This window comes from Grampus griseus (assembly GCF_964374135.1).
Source record: "Grampus griseus genome assembly, chromosome: 11".
Lineage (NCBI taxonomy): Eukaryota > Metazoa > Chordata > Mammalia > Artiodactyla > Delphinidae > Grampus > Grampus griseus.
The window spans coordinates 42,070,445-42,086,532 of record NC_139005.1 but is presented as its reverse complement, the minus strand read 5'-3'; the positions used below and the strand labels follow the sequence as shown (position 1 = coordinate 42,086,532).

At 54.3% G+C, this 16,088-nt stretch overlaps 1 protein-coding gene across 1 annotated transcript; it reads left to right on the top strand.

Moving 5' to 3' along the window:
* Positions 1-996: 996 nt before the first annotated feature.
* On the top strand, positions 997-7,667 carry LOC309829894 (keratin, type II microfibrillar, component 5-like; the record flags this gene model as incomplete). Its single annotated transcript, XM_082666162.1, is given in 11 exon segments — positions 997-1,416; positions 3,141-3,349; positions 3,920-3,980; positions 4,122-4,217; positions 4,872-5,036; positions 5,303-5,428; positions 5,836-6,056; positions 6,817-6,848; positions 7,479-7,505; positions 7,508-7,611; positions 7,614-7,667. Coding segments are annotated over 11 exon segments (1,515 nt in total).
* Positions 7,668-16,088: the final 8,421 nt, after the last annotated feature.

Here is a 16,088-nt window from a genome sequence, read left to right as displayed (position 1 = left end):
GAGCAGCCTCTGAATGTTCTTCTAGGGGCGACAATTCTGGGGCTGACAGGCTGAGCCCCTGCCCCTGCCCTGGCTGGTGGTCTTGGAAGGAAGTGAGACTCACAGGACCTGTTTCTTCTTAAAGAACCCAGGGACAGTGTCCAGAGCAAGTCCGTAGCAGCGAGGTTATCCCGGCTTCTGCCATCCTTTCAGCCAAGTGGGAGAAAGCGGCTAAAGGGAGGCGCCCCTTATCCACAAGGGGCCGTCACTGTGGCCACTGAGAGTTGCGATTCTGCGGGTGAGAAATGAAGGCTCTGGAACAGAAACTGCTAGGGTGGAATCCAGAAGGTTCTAAGGGACCACGTGCTCCAGCCCTCTGTCCTGCAGGGAGCATGGTCAAAATGGCCCCTCTGGACCTGAACCACCTCCAAGCAACGCTGCCTGAGTGGGTTTGACTCACCTGATCTATCAGCCCCTGAAACACATCGATTTACTTGAGAATGTGTTCAGTGTGGAGCCAAGAGGACAGAGGTGATGACCGCTGGTGGTCTCACCCAACCTGGGACCCTAGAACTTCTCCCTGGAGACAGTGGTCCCAGCCCCTACTCTATGCCCAGCCACCTCAGACTGCTGTGGAGTTCAAACCCGCCTCCAGGTGTGGGTGACGGCCATCTCACAGGGAGACTGCGAGAAAATTCATTACCTAATGTATGTAAACGAGCTTTGAAGATGAAAAGTGCAAACACACGGTATCCCTAATAACATCTTCAATACTTTTAGGGAGGCCCAGAGTCACCGCTGAGCTCACCTTTAAGATGAGTCCTTGGGGAGTTGCTGGCAAACTCCCCAAGCCAATAAACAACATAAAATGACTTTTCACTCCTTTCATGCAGCCGAGCCCAGCTCTCCCCACCAATAAAAGGACCAGGATCAGAGGAGCCAGAAGCATCCGAAGCAGTGCACCCGCCACCCCCGACACCCCAGCGCGCTCAGCCTCCATCCGCTCAGACCCACACCATGACCTGCCGCTCCTACAGGATCAGCCCAGGACGTGGGGTCACCAGGACCTTCAGCTCGTGCTCAGCTGTGGCCCCCAAAACTGGCAGCCGCTGCTGCATCAGCGCTGCCCCTTACCGAGGGGTGTCCTGCTACCGGGGGCTGACGGGCTTCGGCAGCCGCAGCGTCTCAGCCCTGGGCTCCTGTGGGCCCTGCATAGCGGGGGGCGGCTTCCGCGCTGGTTCCTGCGGCCGCAGCTTCGGGTACCGCTTCAGCGGTGTGTGCGGCCCCAGGCCACCCTGCATCACCACCGTGTCGGTCAATGAGAGCCTCCTCGCGCCCCTCAACCTGGAGATCGAGCCCAACGTGCAGTGTGTGAAGCACGAGGAGAAGGAGCAGATCAAGTGTCTCAACAGCAGGTTCGCTGCCTTCATCGACAAGGTCAGTGAGGCCTGGGATGGTCCAGAGACGGCCCCAGCCCTGCCCTCCCCTCGGGAGGATCTGTAGGGGAGCCAGCATGGCAGCCAGCAGCGGGAGAGAAATGCAGACCAAAATGCGCGGAAGGATCCGTCTTCTCGTTTAATTCCTGCAAAGTATATCGGACACCCATTGTGGTCCAGAAATTGAGCCTATAGTCTAAAGTGTGTGTGTTTCCCGAGACAAGACAGCATGGGAATATCAGAGCTGCTGCTGAAACACAGGGCACTGGGTACCGGAAGAGCGGGAGACAGTGGGGAGAGGAGACTCCTGCGGTGGGGCCGCTCCGGAAGTGGTTAGGGTGCTGCAGCTCCGGAAGTGGTTAGGGTGCTGCAGCTCCGGAAGTGGTTAGGGTGCTGCAGCTCCGGAAGTGGTTAGGGTGCTGCTCGGAGCCACACTGCCTCCCCACCCTCGCTCTGCCCCTCCGCCGTGCGAGTCCTCATGCGGGCTGCTTGTCTGGCCTCACATGCTTGGTGTGAGGATTCACGGGGTTCATGCAGGGACAGTGCTGGCACACAATAAGTGCTTGATAAACGTTAGCTGTTAGCATTCTTTTCCAAGGACAGTAGTGGGCGAGGAGGTGTAACAGTTAACCAAGCAGGCTTGGCAGCCTCCTTCGTGGATGCAGAGCTGGGAATGGGGAAGGCAAGGCCGCCAGGATGGCGGGAGGAGGCCCACCAGTGCAGAGTGTGAGAAACCCGGAACTGCCCTGAGGCTGCCTCTCAGAAAGGCCACCTCTGCATCTCCCCTCATGTCGGCTCCTACTGTGTCGTTGAGGCCTTACTCCAGCTGAGGAAGGAGGACCCGGCTCTGGGGTCTGGGATCGGGGGCAACAGGGGTACCTTCTTATTATCCCTTTCTCTTTAGTGATCTCAGTTAATCCTCAACATGACTCAATGGAGTAGATATTATCATCTTCATTTTTTGAATAACAAATTGAAGCTGAGAGTTTAGTGAGCAGCTTAGACAGACTATGGTGACAGGCAAGTGAAGGGGACTCAAGGGACATGAGATCCTGACTCCTTACTAATTATGAGACAATCAGTTAGTCACTTCATACCTTGGGGTCTCTGTTTCCGCTTTTGTACTATAGGAGAAATAAGATCTGCCCCCAAAGCGTCGTGAGAATTGAATAAAATTGATTGATAGGTACAGACATAGACAAAGATGTGTGTGTGTGTGTGTGTGTGTGTGTATCTTAGCACAAGTCCTGGCACCACATAGTAAATATTCAATAAATGTTTGTTGCATAAATGAATACATGAAGAATGACTGTAATTAACAAGTCATAGTTCAACTGACTGAGCACTTACTGTGTGTCAGAAACTGTTCTAAGCACTTTACATATAGTAACTTGTTCAATTTTTACAACTTTAAGGAAGGTACTATTATCATCTCTGTTTTGGAAATGAGAAAACCAAGCATCCAGAGGTTAGACAACTTGCTGTTACAGTGGCAGACCTGGGAGCTGAATCAGACCCTTAGCCTCAAGCCGGGGGCACTCACACCCACAGTGCCTCCCTTGGGGGCTGGGAGCAAGGCCCGCTGAGTCGCAGACACTCCACGGCTCAGCCCTCGCCTGGCCCTGGCTGTTCAGAGAACATCAGAGCAGAGGGAGAGAGAGCTCTGGGGAGGCAGGCATCTCCCCAGCCTCCTCCTGAGTCTCTTTCTCCCACCCTGGGCGGCAGGTGCGCTTCCTGGAGCAGCAGAACAAGCTGCTGGAGACCAAGTGGCGGTTCCACCAGAACCTCCAGTGCTGCGAGAGCAACCTGGAGCCCCTGTTCCAGGGCTACATCGAGACGCTGAGGCGGGAGGCCGAGCGCGTGGAGGCCGAGAGCGGGAGGCTGGCCTCGGAGCTCAGCCACGTGCAGGAGGTGCTGGAAGGCTACAAGGAGAAGTGAGTGCGCCCGACCCAGAATAACAGGGGCAGTGGGAAAGCTCCACCCACAAGCCTCTTGAAGCAGCCTCATTAAGGTTCCTGCCTGTCTGTCAACAGGGGCTGCCTGGGACCCAAGGGGATGGTCAGGAGGAGCCTAGGTTTTTTCAGATTCTTTGTCTCCACCTCAACCCCGTGGAGGCCCGTGAGTCTCAGAGCCGTTTTCAGGGGAGGAAGGAAACCCACTCTGGGGTTCTACAGCTTTCTCGTTCCTCCACTCCCGCTCACCTTCATGACACGGGCTCCATGCCCTTCCTGCCCGCGGCACCGCCTCTCTTTGGATCTAGGATGCACAGATGATTTTAGATTTGGGGGATGGAGTGTTACTCATCCAGAGGCAGCAGGAGCAGGGTGGAATAAGCCAGGCTGGGACAGGGCTAGCCCACGAACAATGCCCCAAATAGACCAAGGAGAGGACAGGATGACATTTGCAATTCATCCCTTCTGAGCCCCGGAAGAGCTTGGCCAGGAGCTGAGATGGTTGCCAAGCCCCGACCCCTCACCTCCAGCCCCTGTCTCCCCCACCCCCAGGTATGAAGAGGAGGGGGCTCTGAGGGCCACAGCAGAGAACGAGTTCATGGTTCTAAAGAAGGTGAGGGGCTGGTCACAGGGCAGGGAGGGAGGGGCACCCTCTGTGCAGCCTGCACCGTGGTGGGTCACCACACCGACCCAGAGGCACCTTCCGGGGGCCTCTTCCCACATGCACACCCCCTCCTCTTCGGCCCACTGCCAGGACGTGGACTGCGCCTACCTGCGGAAGTCAGACCTGGAGGCCAACGTGGAGGCTCTGGTGGAGGAGTCTAGCTTCCTGAAGTGCCTCTATGACGAGGTGAGGAGGCCCTTGCCAACCAGCCAGGAAGCAGGGAGGGAAGGCGTGAGGACTGGGGGGAGGTGTTGTGTGCACATTTGCCCCCTGAGTGATGGAAGCATGTAATGAACGTGCACGCACAGGCAAGAGGGGCCTGTCGTGGAGCTGTCACAGACACGAGCAGGTAAGCCCCAAGGACGGCGGCGCTCGAGTGTGCTTGGGCCTGTCTGTGCCGGTGAGCCCCTGGGTGCTGCAGCGTGTGTGCCTGTGTGCTGGCCTTTGTGCGTGTTGGTCTCTACATGGATATGAAAGAGTGTATGTGGGAGGGGGGAAGGATGGGTTTCCAGTTAGAGAGAGAGTCTTAATTCCCGGACAGATCACTAGTCCCGGCATTCAGACCCCAGCTCTCTCGCTGAATGACTTTGAGTCAGGCCTTTTTCAAATGCTGGGCCTCAGTTTCCCCTTTGTTAAGTCGTGGGCTGCCCCCAGCTGACCCCCAAAGCCCCTCCCAGCTTTACTGTCTTATGATGTACCTGTGTGTGAATGAAAGGGAGTGGGAGTCATGTATCATACATGACCAGCGCCCACTCCAGGGAGTGGACATGGCCCCCAGGGGTGGAGCACGTGGCCCAGACAAGGCACCAGAACCAAATGCGTTGGCTCTCGGCCCCCCAGGAGCTCCAGGTCCTCCACGCCCACATCTCAGACACCTCAGTCTTCGTCAAGATGGACAACAGCCGGGACCTGAACATGGACTGTTTCGTCGCCGAGATCAAGGCTCAGTACGATGATGTTGCCAGCCGCAGCCGGGCCGAGGCTGAGTCCTGGTACCGCAGCAAGGTGAGTGGCCCAGGACACCTGCCTCCTAGACACGGCACTGGGAAGGATGCGAGGTGTATATTAGAAAAGGATTCTTTTGTCTGGGGATTTTGATCTTTAGGGATGGTAAGAAAAGGACCGACAGATCTCAATTTGGGCGTCAGGGTGGGGCTGCCATGTCTGGCTGCACAGGCTGAGCACTGTACAACCTGCACGATCATCCGTGTTGTCCTGAATGGATGGGATGTCCCATCCTGAGCCTCAGGAGCCTCTCTGCTTCCCCCAAGTGCGAGGAGATGAAGGCCACGGTGCTCCGGCACAGGGAGACCCTGCGCCGCACCAAGGAGGAGATCGGCGAGCTGAACCGCATGATCCAGAGGCTGGCGGCCGAGGTTGAAAACGCCAAGTGCCAGGTAGGGGTTCCGGGAGAGCTTGAATACCCAGCACAGGCAGACTGCAGCACCGGGCCCTTTGCCAGCAGGAGAGCGAAGGCCTGGCCCTAATCAGGCCTCAGAGTGTGCCCGTGAGGAAGCAGGGGTCCAGAGAGAGGGCAGGGCCCCTGGCACATCACACAGCACCGGAGCTGGCATGAGCCGTATCACTGATGTTCCCCCTCCCTGTCCACCCTGCAACACCACCAAAGGAGAGGTGGTGAAAAGTGCCCATTCCTCCCTCGTGTTCATAGTCCCATTAACTACCTGTTTATAGGTAGTTAACCTACCTTTTCTCTGGGACCCTTGCCCCAGCTCCCTCCGCTCAGGGGAGCCAAGTTGCACCTTCTCTCTCTCTCCTGCTCGTCCTCACATCTCCTTCCCCACAGCGGGCCAAGCTGGAGGCTGCCATGCCCAAGGCAGAGCAGCAGGGCGAGGCGGCCCTTAATGATGCCCGCTGCAAGCTGGCCGGGCTGGAGGAGGCCCTGCAGAAGGCCAAGCGGGACATGGCCTGCCTGCTCAAGGAGTACCAGGAGGTGATGAACTCCAAGCTGGGCCTGGACATCGAGATCGCCACCTACAGGCGCCTGCTGGAGGGCGAGGAGCACAGGTGGGGCTAAGGGAGACCTCGGGGTCTAGAAGGGGGAGGCCCTGGTCCTCTGGCAGTGAATTCCGCTGAGCCCAAATGTGAGCTGTATCTCTGCCCACTGCTAGCACAGCTCAAGCTTCAATAATAATGATAATTTACTGAATGCTTATTAGGCCTGTGCTAGGTGCTCCTTTTAATCCTCCCAGTCCAGTGAGGTAGGTATCATTTTTCCCATCGAAAGATAAGGAAAGAAGGCCCAGCGTTCAGTGACTTTCTCGTGGCCACACGGTTAACAAGCACAAGAGCCAGGACCTGCACCCAAGACACGTGGCTCTAAAATCCACTGTCTTCCAGTAGCTTCCTAAAGGAGACTGAAGCTTGGCCTGCCCCGGAGGCGGGTGCATTATAAGGATGACGCACCCTGTGGCTGTAGCTCTTCCTTGGCATCAAGCCCTTTCACACACGCTGCTGCATTCAATTCGACTCTCCTTTCTCTGAGCCTGATCGGCACTACCCAGGGTGGGCCACGCCATTCAGACTGGAGGCCACGGGTGGAGTTCGTAAACTCACTCACCTCTGCTGAAAATCAGAAGGCCTTGTCTCTGTGGTCAGAGAATAGTTAAAGAGAGTGAGCATTTAATAGAGACTTTGGGGGAGCACTTCCTGCCTCTTGGGGGTTGGATCTGTACAGAGAGGAAGGCCCTCTCTGTGGCCAAGCAACCATCTGCCTCAAGGAATCCAGCTCAGTGCCCAGAATTAACGGAGTTTTCTTTCCCCTTAGGCTGTGCGAAGGTGTGGGCTCTGTGAATATCTGTAAGTACCCGCTTGAAGCACCCCTAGAAAAATGGCTTTGTGGATGGGCAGATCTGAACCTGACAGCCTAACCCACTAAACCCGGAATGTTCCGGGCCTGGGAGGGAGGGGGACTTTCATGCCCCCCTCCCGCCCCACTCTTCCCTGGAGGCACTAAACGAAGGCATAGTTGAGCGCCATCCACTGGTGGCGAGGCCACTGCAGGCCAGGGTAATAAGGGCACAGAAGCTTTGCCCCTCTGAGTGTAGGGGTCCTCGATTCCTTCTCACCCAGGTGCCCAAGAACAGCGGTCCCCAACCTTTTTGCACCAGGGACCAGTTTTGTGGAAGACAATGTTTCCATGGAGGCGGGGTGCGGGGGGATGATGGTGGAGTGATGTGGGGAGCAGCAGATGAAACATCGCTTGCTCACCCACGGCTCACCTCCTGCTGTGTGGCCCGGTTCCTAGGGGTTGGGGACCCCTGCCCTAGAAGGCTGAGATGCTGAGGAGAACAGGATCTGAGTTATGAACCACTAAACCCCTTTGAGGAGGAGGAAGCTCCTGCGGTGCAGAAGCCCTTAGGGCCTGTCCTGGGGTTGGTGACATCACAACAGGCCACTCAGCCCTTCCTGTCCCCTCTCTTCCCACAGGCGTCAGCAGCTCCCGTGGTGGAGTCACCTGGGGGGCCTCATGTATAGCACCACCCCGGGCTGCCAGATTGCCTCTGGCCCCGTGGCCACTGGGGGCAGCATCACAGTGATGGCGCCCGAGTCCTGCGCCCCCGTCAGCCCCGCGTCTCCAGCTTCCGCTGCGGGAGCAGGTCCATCCGCTTTCCCTAGAGTCCGAGGCCCCGCCTGCGTCCCCCGGGCACGGAATGGTGTGTGAATGGAAAATGTGTGCTTGCTGCCAGAATCCTCCACGTGTTCCTCCAAGGGAAAGACCCTCCACTGCTCTCCACCACCTTCTCATTTTAGGGAGTTGTTTCCTGGTTCTCCAACAGGCTTCCGTTAGAGAGAGTCATTCCCAGCCCTTTTACTCAATTCCGATTTGACTCCTAAATACCAGTGGCCAATTTGTATTATTCACCAGGCTCTCTGGGACCCTACCCATCACCCAGGGCTGCTGGACATTGTGAAAATTTGACCTTCTCCTGGCACAAGGAATAAGCCTAACTATACAGCCTGGTCTCCCACAGCCTGAGAATCAGAGAGGAAGCAGCACCCCACCACTTCCAGCAGCTCCCCTCTCCTGGCCGGGAAGGTCTCTGCAGGAAAGAATTGCCCCTTGGTCATTTTTGTTTGTGTTTTGCTTGTCTCTCTAACCAACTGCCTTCTTCTGGGTTAACCTGTTCCAGCCAAACTCCTCCTGTGACCTCCCAGTTGAGAGGCCCATTATGGGGGAAATTCTTCTGACTTCGGACAGGTCTTGCTATTCAATACACCTTTATACATTTCAAAGAAAACACCATGGTTGCTCCAAGGTCACCCCCTGCCGGTGCAGGAGGGATCTGTCCAGTGCTGAGTGGGTGGGATGGAGCAGGTGAGGCCACTACCTGGGTCTCCCTCTTGCTATGACTGTCTCTGGATGCCTTGCCTTCTGGGTTGTCTCAAGCCTTGTTTCAATAAATGCTGCTGCTATGCAAAGACATGGGATCTTGTGAACAACACTGTCTCTATACCTGCAACAAGTCCGACACTCGGAGCCCTCTGGCCCCATCTCCAGCTGGCCAGTCCTTTCCAACCCCATGCAGTGTTTCCCAGCCCTCCAGTGATTCTGCCTCTTCCTGTCCACTTCCATAGCCTGATTCCAGCTCAGACCCCTCAGGCCTGGACCACAGCTCCAGATCCCCACATGACCTCTTTCTCCCCACCCCACAAACCCCCTCCCCAGCAGCCAGAATCCCAGACTCATAGCTCTCATCCCCCACTGCCTGGTTCACACCACTTCCCAGCATATGCATGCGCTCCTTATGTCAGACACAGGCTCCTCCATCTCCTCTTTCCCCAGCTGCTCGTCAGCCCTGTGCAACCCCTCCACCCAGACGCTCACCTTCCCAGATGCAGGCTCTACCCGATGGAGACAAGTCCGCCGCCTGAGGCCTCCCAGTTCTATCCCACGTGGACACATAGGCTACCCCACACCCCTCCTCCCATTTGCCTTTGCTCAGCACTCCCTCTGCCCCCCTTCCCTCCCCTCCCTCCCCACACACACACATCCCCCGCTTCCTGCCCCACAGTGTCTCAGACCCTGAGGATCTCTGGTTCTTTCTTTGTGGCTCGTGGCCAGGGATGTCACTGCGTATGTCTGGACACTGGATCAAGCTGGAAGTTCCTGGAGAGTAGGAAGTGTCTCCCCCTGGCTTTGACCCCCAACCAAGTCCCAGGATGGGGCTCCAGAACGTGTCAGGCCTGAGATGGTTGGATGAACTCAGGCAGCTGGTAGGGCAGGAGGTGTAGACATCAGCCTTCTTGGGCTCGCCTCCATTTCTCCATTAGGAGAACAGACTGGCCATCGCTATTCCAGGCAGATGTCCCCCTGCCGGCCTCCTCTGCTGCCCCATCCCCCAGCCTGTCCCTGGGAGGCGATGTTAAGGGCCTGTGCATTCTGATGAATCCTCATCTCAGACCCAAAGAACTGTGACTCCACTGGAGGCCTCTCCCGAGTGCTCAGTCTGCTGCTGTCTGAGGTTTGCCAGCTGACACCAGACAGGCCTCCTCCAAGTTTCTGGCCCCCTCTCCTTCTTTCTACCATCTCTCTGGGCTTCAAGGGCATGGTCACACTCACAATAGGCCAACGTTCAGTTTAAGGCACATCATTCATCCACAGGAAAGGTTAAGTCTCCAGGGCTGAAACGTCAGGAGATCAGAATTTGAGCATCAGCTCTGCCATGTCTCAGAGAGACGCTGGGCAGGAAGTGGCCTCCATGCTCTGGGCGTCAGCCTGGGGGCCTGTGCAGTGAGTCTGTGCTTGGGGAAAACACCTTGATGTTACCTTGGGTCTGGGCCAAGCATAACTAAAATGCCAAATCTGATATCCAAAAATATGACACCGTGCATGGAAAAGTCAAACAACCAGGAGCTGGGAGATATCGATAAGCTTTTTAATAAGTTTCCATGTTTTGCGTGCACGGCAGCCCAAGGTGCCATCGACTTATGAAGATGAAACCTCTCCCCACCACCCTCCTTGCAGCCAACAGCAAAAATGCAGAGCAAGCTCTTCTCTTTGCAAAGGATTCTGGGTCTCCCACAGCTCTCTCCTTAGAAAAGAGCTATTCCCTGCAGAAAGCCAAGGGCACGCTCCGAGAGTAACTGAGGATTAAAGTTTCATTAGGAAAAACAAAAATTTTAAGGAGAAGACAAGTGGTCTGAATCTCTCAGTCAAGAACAGGCCAGGAGAGCGAGGGGCCCAGACAATGAGGCCCACGTTGGTGGCTCCAGGGCTCTTTCCTGGGCTCTTTTTTTTGAAACTCCACAAACCAAGCTGAGACCCCCATCGAGAGAAAATCAGACCTTCTATCCACATTCTACTCCTATGCAAACATTCAATGCCCCTCCCCAAAATACACAGGATCTGCAAAGGATAAAGAAGTGTGGATTATAGTGCTTTCAAAAAATCGGGTAAGCTCGGGCTTTGGGGTCTTCTTTGCTCCTTTCGGAGGCCACAAGTGCTCTTCCAGCAAGTCTCAAATGCCCTCTGCTTTGGACCATCCTCACAAACACCCACACCCAGGCTTCTCCTTCTCCCGGCCCTGCTGTTGCCAACTGTTCCCTGCTTCAGTCCTCGGGATCTCGGGAATTACAGACTGGAGCCGTTACCCACCGGAACCAAGCATGGTGAGAAATGCAGGGTAATCACGTGATCAAGGAAATCACAAAGTGTAACCCTCTTTGGAATGGACAGGGACATTGGAAATGACCGTCTGGGAATCACCTCTTGTCTGGCTACCCCGCTCTTATACCCTTGGTGCGACTGAAGAGCGGTGGTGACAGGCAAGTAGCCAGGGAAGGGAGCGGGTCAAGGGAGCATTCAGAAGGTGAGCTTTTGCATTAAATATGGAGGAAACACTAGCGGCACAAACATGCATATACACACCCTCCACCACCACCATCAGAAAGGAGAGGTAGACCCTCCCCCATTTCTACCCCCCCCCCCTTCCCCAGCTCCATCCTGGTACAACATCTTTCCCTCCGCAGAGCAGATCTAGCGGCCTTTTGAACCTGATTTTCTCCCCAGCTCAAACTTGGTGGAATCCAGACCATGCTATGCCCAAGATGCAGCCCCTGCAGGACCCTCTAAGCCCAGGAGGCAGAGACTAGGTGGACACCACATGAAGAAAGATCTGGAGAAAGATCCCAGAGTCCCAGGGGACCAATGTGCCCCTTGGGGACACCTTCTGAAGTCAACCCTGGCATTGCCAGGGAGAACTACTCAAAGGTTTTTCTATATCTTCAGATCAAATATGTATTCTTGTGACAAAATATCTTCTACCAAATCAGGCCTTTTTTTTTTTACATCTTTATTGGAGTATAATTGCTTTACAATGGTGTGTTAGTTTCTGCTTTATAACAAAGTGAATCAGTTATACATATACATATGTTCCCATATCTCTTCCCTCTGTGTCTCCCTCCCTCCCACCCTCCCTATACCACCCCTCCAGGCGGTCACAAAGCACCGAGCTGATCTCCCTGTGCTATCCCTTTTTATAAATCCCAAATAACATAAGGTGAGAGAAGTAAGAGTTTTTCCTATAAAACAAGTGAAAGAATGTTGTCCACCAGAAACCCCTCTCTCCATCTTATCACATCCAGGGGGGACACCCTTTGCATCTGAGGGGACTCTGAACAGACTTCCCTGGTGGGACTTCTTGAGGACTGTCAATTCAAGAATATGCCGGAGACAGAGGTCCCCAATCAACTGTCTCTGTCCAGGCCATCAGGGCACATGTCCTCCCACCAGAAGTCTGAGTTTTAATTCTGGATCCCCACATAAGAGGCATGTGTGAATCAGATATAGTCCCTCTGCCACTACAACAGGAGGAGTTTGCAGTGGGTGCCTGACTATACTTAGAGTTGTTATGAATCAGGGACTTCCAAGTGCCTCGAGCTTTTCCTCTTTCTAAACGGGAGTGCGGGAATTCCCTGGCTATCCAGTGGTTAGGACTCAGCACTTTCACTGTCGTGGGTCCGGATTCAATCCCTGGTCAAGGAACTAAGATCCCACAAGCCATGTGGCGCAGCCCAAATAAAAGTAAACATTTTAAAAATAAATGAGAGTGCAGACTATGGCTATCCTATCCCATCTCACCATTGCATGATAGGTGTGGTGGACATAGATAATTTCCATTTAACTCACAGGACTTCAGACTGAGGTAGACCATCATGGGGGAGCTGCAACAAAAGAACCCTATCCCACGAGCCTCACGTGTAACTGGATTGAATCCAAATAGCAAGATCCTGAAATTCAAGCTGGTATAATAACGGGGAGAAATCTGGGGGGATCTCTGGAAGGGTGAGCGTATGTTGTTTGTGGGAGGGACATGAATTGTTGTGACCAGAGAGTGCACTGTGGGATCTAGTCTCCACACGTGGCCCCATCAATTCCTTCCCTCTCTGCACATCACAAGGAGGAGCCTGTTTCCTCTCCCCTTGAATCTGAGCCGGCCCTGTGCTCTGCCCAATAGAATATGGTGGAAGTGAACGTCTGAGCTCAGGCCTAAGGAGGACTGGCTGCTTCTGCTTCCCACCTTCCTTCTTCTTGGAACCCAGCCACCAGGCTGTGAGGAAGCCCAAGCAGCTACATGAGAAAGGCTCATATGGAGGACAACCAAGTCTCTGGATGCCAATGGTCAATGTATTTTCTCTCAGCTCCGGCCTCACCCGTCATTGCCGGCTCTGTGAACGTTTAGAGGGGCCCTTTCAACATTTTCCTTTGTTCGCTGGCACAATATTAAGCTTTGTCAGTAGAGGACGCTGGAGAGATATTGCAGGAGGAAGGGGCTTTCCTTCCTCGTTCCAGGTTCCTCCTGGCAGATTCTGGCCGCACCCACAGTTTCTCCAGAACTGCTCCTGCCGTGCAGTGGCTTCACTGCTGCAGTGCACAGTAGTCAGCAGTATCCTGGGGCCAGCAGCTTCCAATATCCTTCTCAGGTGGTTTTGAGGTGCAGACATGTCTTCTTGAACAGGTTTCCCTAGCTTTCCCTGGATCTGAGGTCCAGATCTTGGCCACAGGGGGTCCACTTCCTTGGGTGCACTCTCTCAGGCCTAGGGGTAGGGGCTGCTCCTTATATCTGCAGCTCCTGTATGCTTTATTTTTTCTTAATAAATTTATTTATTTTATTTATTTATTTTTGGCTGCATTGGGCCTTTGTTGCTGCATGCGGGCTTTCTCTAGTTGTGGCGAGTGGGGGCTACTCTTCGTTGCGGTGCGCAGGCTTCTCATTGCTGTGGCTTCTGTTGTTGTGGAGCACGGGCTCTAGGCACGCGGGCTTCAGTAGTTGTGGCTTGCAGGCTCTAGAGCGCAGGCTCAGTAGTTGTGGCGCACGGGCTTAGTTGCTCCGCGGCATGTGGGATCTTGCCAGACCAGGGCTCGAACCCGTGTCCCCTGCAATGGCAGGCGGCTTCTTAACCACTGCGCCACCAGGGAAGTCCAGCAGCTCCTGTATGCTTTAGATTTTTTGCTTCTTACTAGCCAGTCTCTCATTACTCAATCCCCTGTTATAGTTAATGATTATTTATATTAAACTTCATCTGTTCAAATTATCGTCTCCTGATTAGGCCCTGACTGACACGTCCTGGCCAATAGCTCCAGCTGAACTCATAGCTGGTGGCTAGTACCAAGTCCAGCTCCATGGAATGAGGTCATTTTGGACCATCCAGACATCCTAGCATCCCAAACAACATCACATAAAGTAGAAGAGCTGCCCAGTAAGCCCATCAAATCATGAGAAATAATAAAGCATTATTGTTTCAAGCCTCTAAACTTTGGAGTGATTCGTTATGTGCAATAGATATCTGAAACCTCCCTACACCCCAGGAGGTATCATTATTCCATTATTCCACTGAGCTAAAGCTCAGTGAGGATCAATGACTTGCCCACAATTACAGAACTAGTAAGTGGCTGAACCAACATTCAAACATAGGTTTGTATTAACCAAACTCTTTTAAATACATAATCTCACTTAGGCGGCCAGAAGGGACCTTAGGAATAATGTCCAACATCCCTCATTCTATAGCCAAAGAAACTGAAGCTCAGAAGGTGGAAGCAATTTGCCCAAAGTCACCCACTTAAGAAATGGCAGAATCGGGACTCTGAACTAGAAGCCTGGTTCTCCTGACCCAAAGCTCTTCGTCTCCCTCACACTGTCGTCCCACATGCCTTCCTTCACCCATTTCCTCATGTACTTTCCCCCTCCAGGAATGTCCCCAGCAGGGTGGAGAGGACGATCACCCTGGTTGAGAAGCCCTAGGGCACATCTGGCCATGTCTAGGGACACCTTTGGTTGTCACAATTGGAGGTGAGGAGTACTACTGGCTTCTAGTGGGTAGAGGCCATTGCTACTGCTAAACATCCTACAATGCACAGGACGTTCACCCCCCAACAAAGAAGTCTCCAGCCCAAAATGTCAATAGTGTTGAAGTTGAGAAACCTTGGTCTATAGAAACCCATAACCACACAAGGCAGGGAGGGATTCCCTGCCTCCCTGGGTCTTCCCTTGTTCTTCCAAGCCTCAGGTTGCTCAAGGCCAGGTGGGCAGCTTCTACTGCAGTCATTTTCACCTACTGAAAAATAACTAAGTGCATGAGAGGTCCTGAAGAAATTTCTGGCAGGGAGCACCTATCACAGGAGGGCCCTGGCGTTTGCAAGATTCTGAGGCACCAGGTTGGATTAGTTACAATTAGTTTATTGGAAACAAAGAGTGAAATAAAGGCAAACAAACTTGCAGGCAGTTGACTCACCGGCTTTTATAGACGCCTCTGCAGGCATCCCTGGAAGGTGATGGTCTCCCCTCCAATGGGTCGCATCCCTCACAGAGTTACAGGAAAACCACCATCAGTGTTCTTTACCTCCATTCCATAGGTACAAGCACACTGGCAGATTCCCCAGGGTGCACAGATGGGGAGATTCTGGGGCCTGTCCTGTTCCTCCAAGCTTAGATGAAGGGATCAGGCAAGATCAATGAATCCAGCAAAAAACAGAAGGCAGGAGAAAGGATGAATCCTCAGAACAACAAAACGACTACTAGGAAAGACTACAGAAAGAAGCCAAGGTGCGCCCCAGCCTCAGTGGGGCTCAGGTGCCGGGGGATGGCACACAGAGGGAGCAGCTAGGGAGCAGGAGAGGCAAAAGGTACACATCTGGAGCCTGTTCTCGGGAGGCCAGCAGCCGGCGGCGCGTGGGGCCACGGAAGGGGCGTTCCGCTTGCAAGAGGTCCTGGCTGGGCGGAGGGCGACCCTAGCACCTCTTAGAGCCCACGATGCTGCAGCCCAGCCCGGAGCAGGGGCCGTAGGCGTCGGCGGTGCCCACCACCACGTTGTCGCTGCAGGGGGCGCTGCAGACGCTGGTGGTGACAGCAGGGGCAGTGCCGGAGGCGCAGAGATCGCCACAGACGACGCCACCGCGGCAGCTGCTGACGCCTGGATGGGGGGAGAACAGGCAGAGACGCGGGTCAGGCACTGCCACAGCCAGGCGGCTTGGGGCAGCGAAAATGCCCCCTCCCCAAAGGCACTGTGACCACCCAGCTGGAGAAGGGGGCGGGGCGGCTACTTACAGACATTCACAGCCCCGACGCCCTCGCACAGCCTGCGGGGAAAGGAAAAGAGAAAGGTCAGTGCCCTGAAAAGCCGCTGGACCACACACAGCCAAGGTGAAAGGTGAGGTCCCCCACCTTCCTTCTGAGCACTTGCCCAGGGGAAGGGGCGATTTAGCGGTAGCCGGGTCACTGTACGGGTTCTGGAAACAGATCACCTGGTGTGCTGGCTCTCCACCCCTTATTAGCTGAGCAACCTCAGAAATGCCCTCCCTCAGCCTGACTCCTCCTGGGGAAAATCTACTCCCTAGTCTGTTGTGAGAATGAACTCAGAATATGCCTACAAGTGCACAATGCCTGCCACAGAGTAAGCACTTCAAAAACGGTAGCTGCTCCTCTTTGTTTCGGTTCTTATGGACTTGTAAATGCAACTGAGGTGCAGCAAATTAAAATTCCTGAATCTGGTCTGATTGGTGTCACTAAAATGTGAGTCTCGGGAAGACAGAATTTTTTG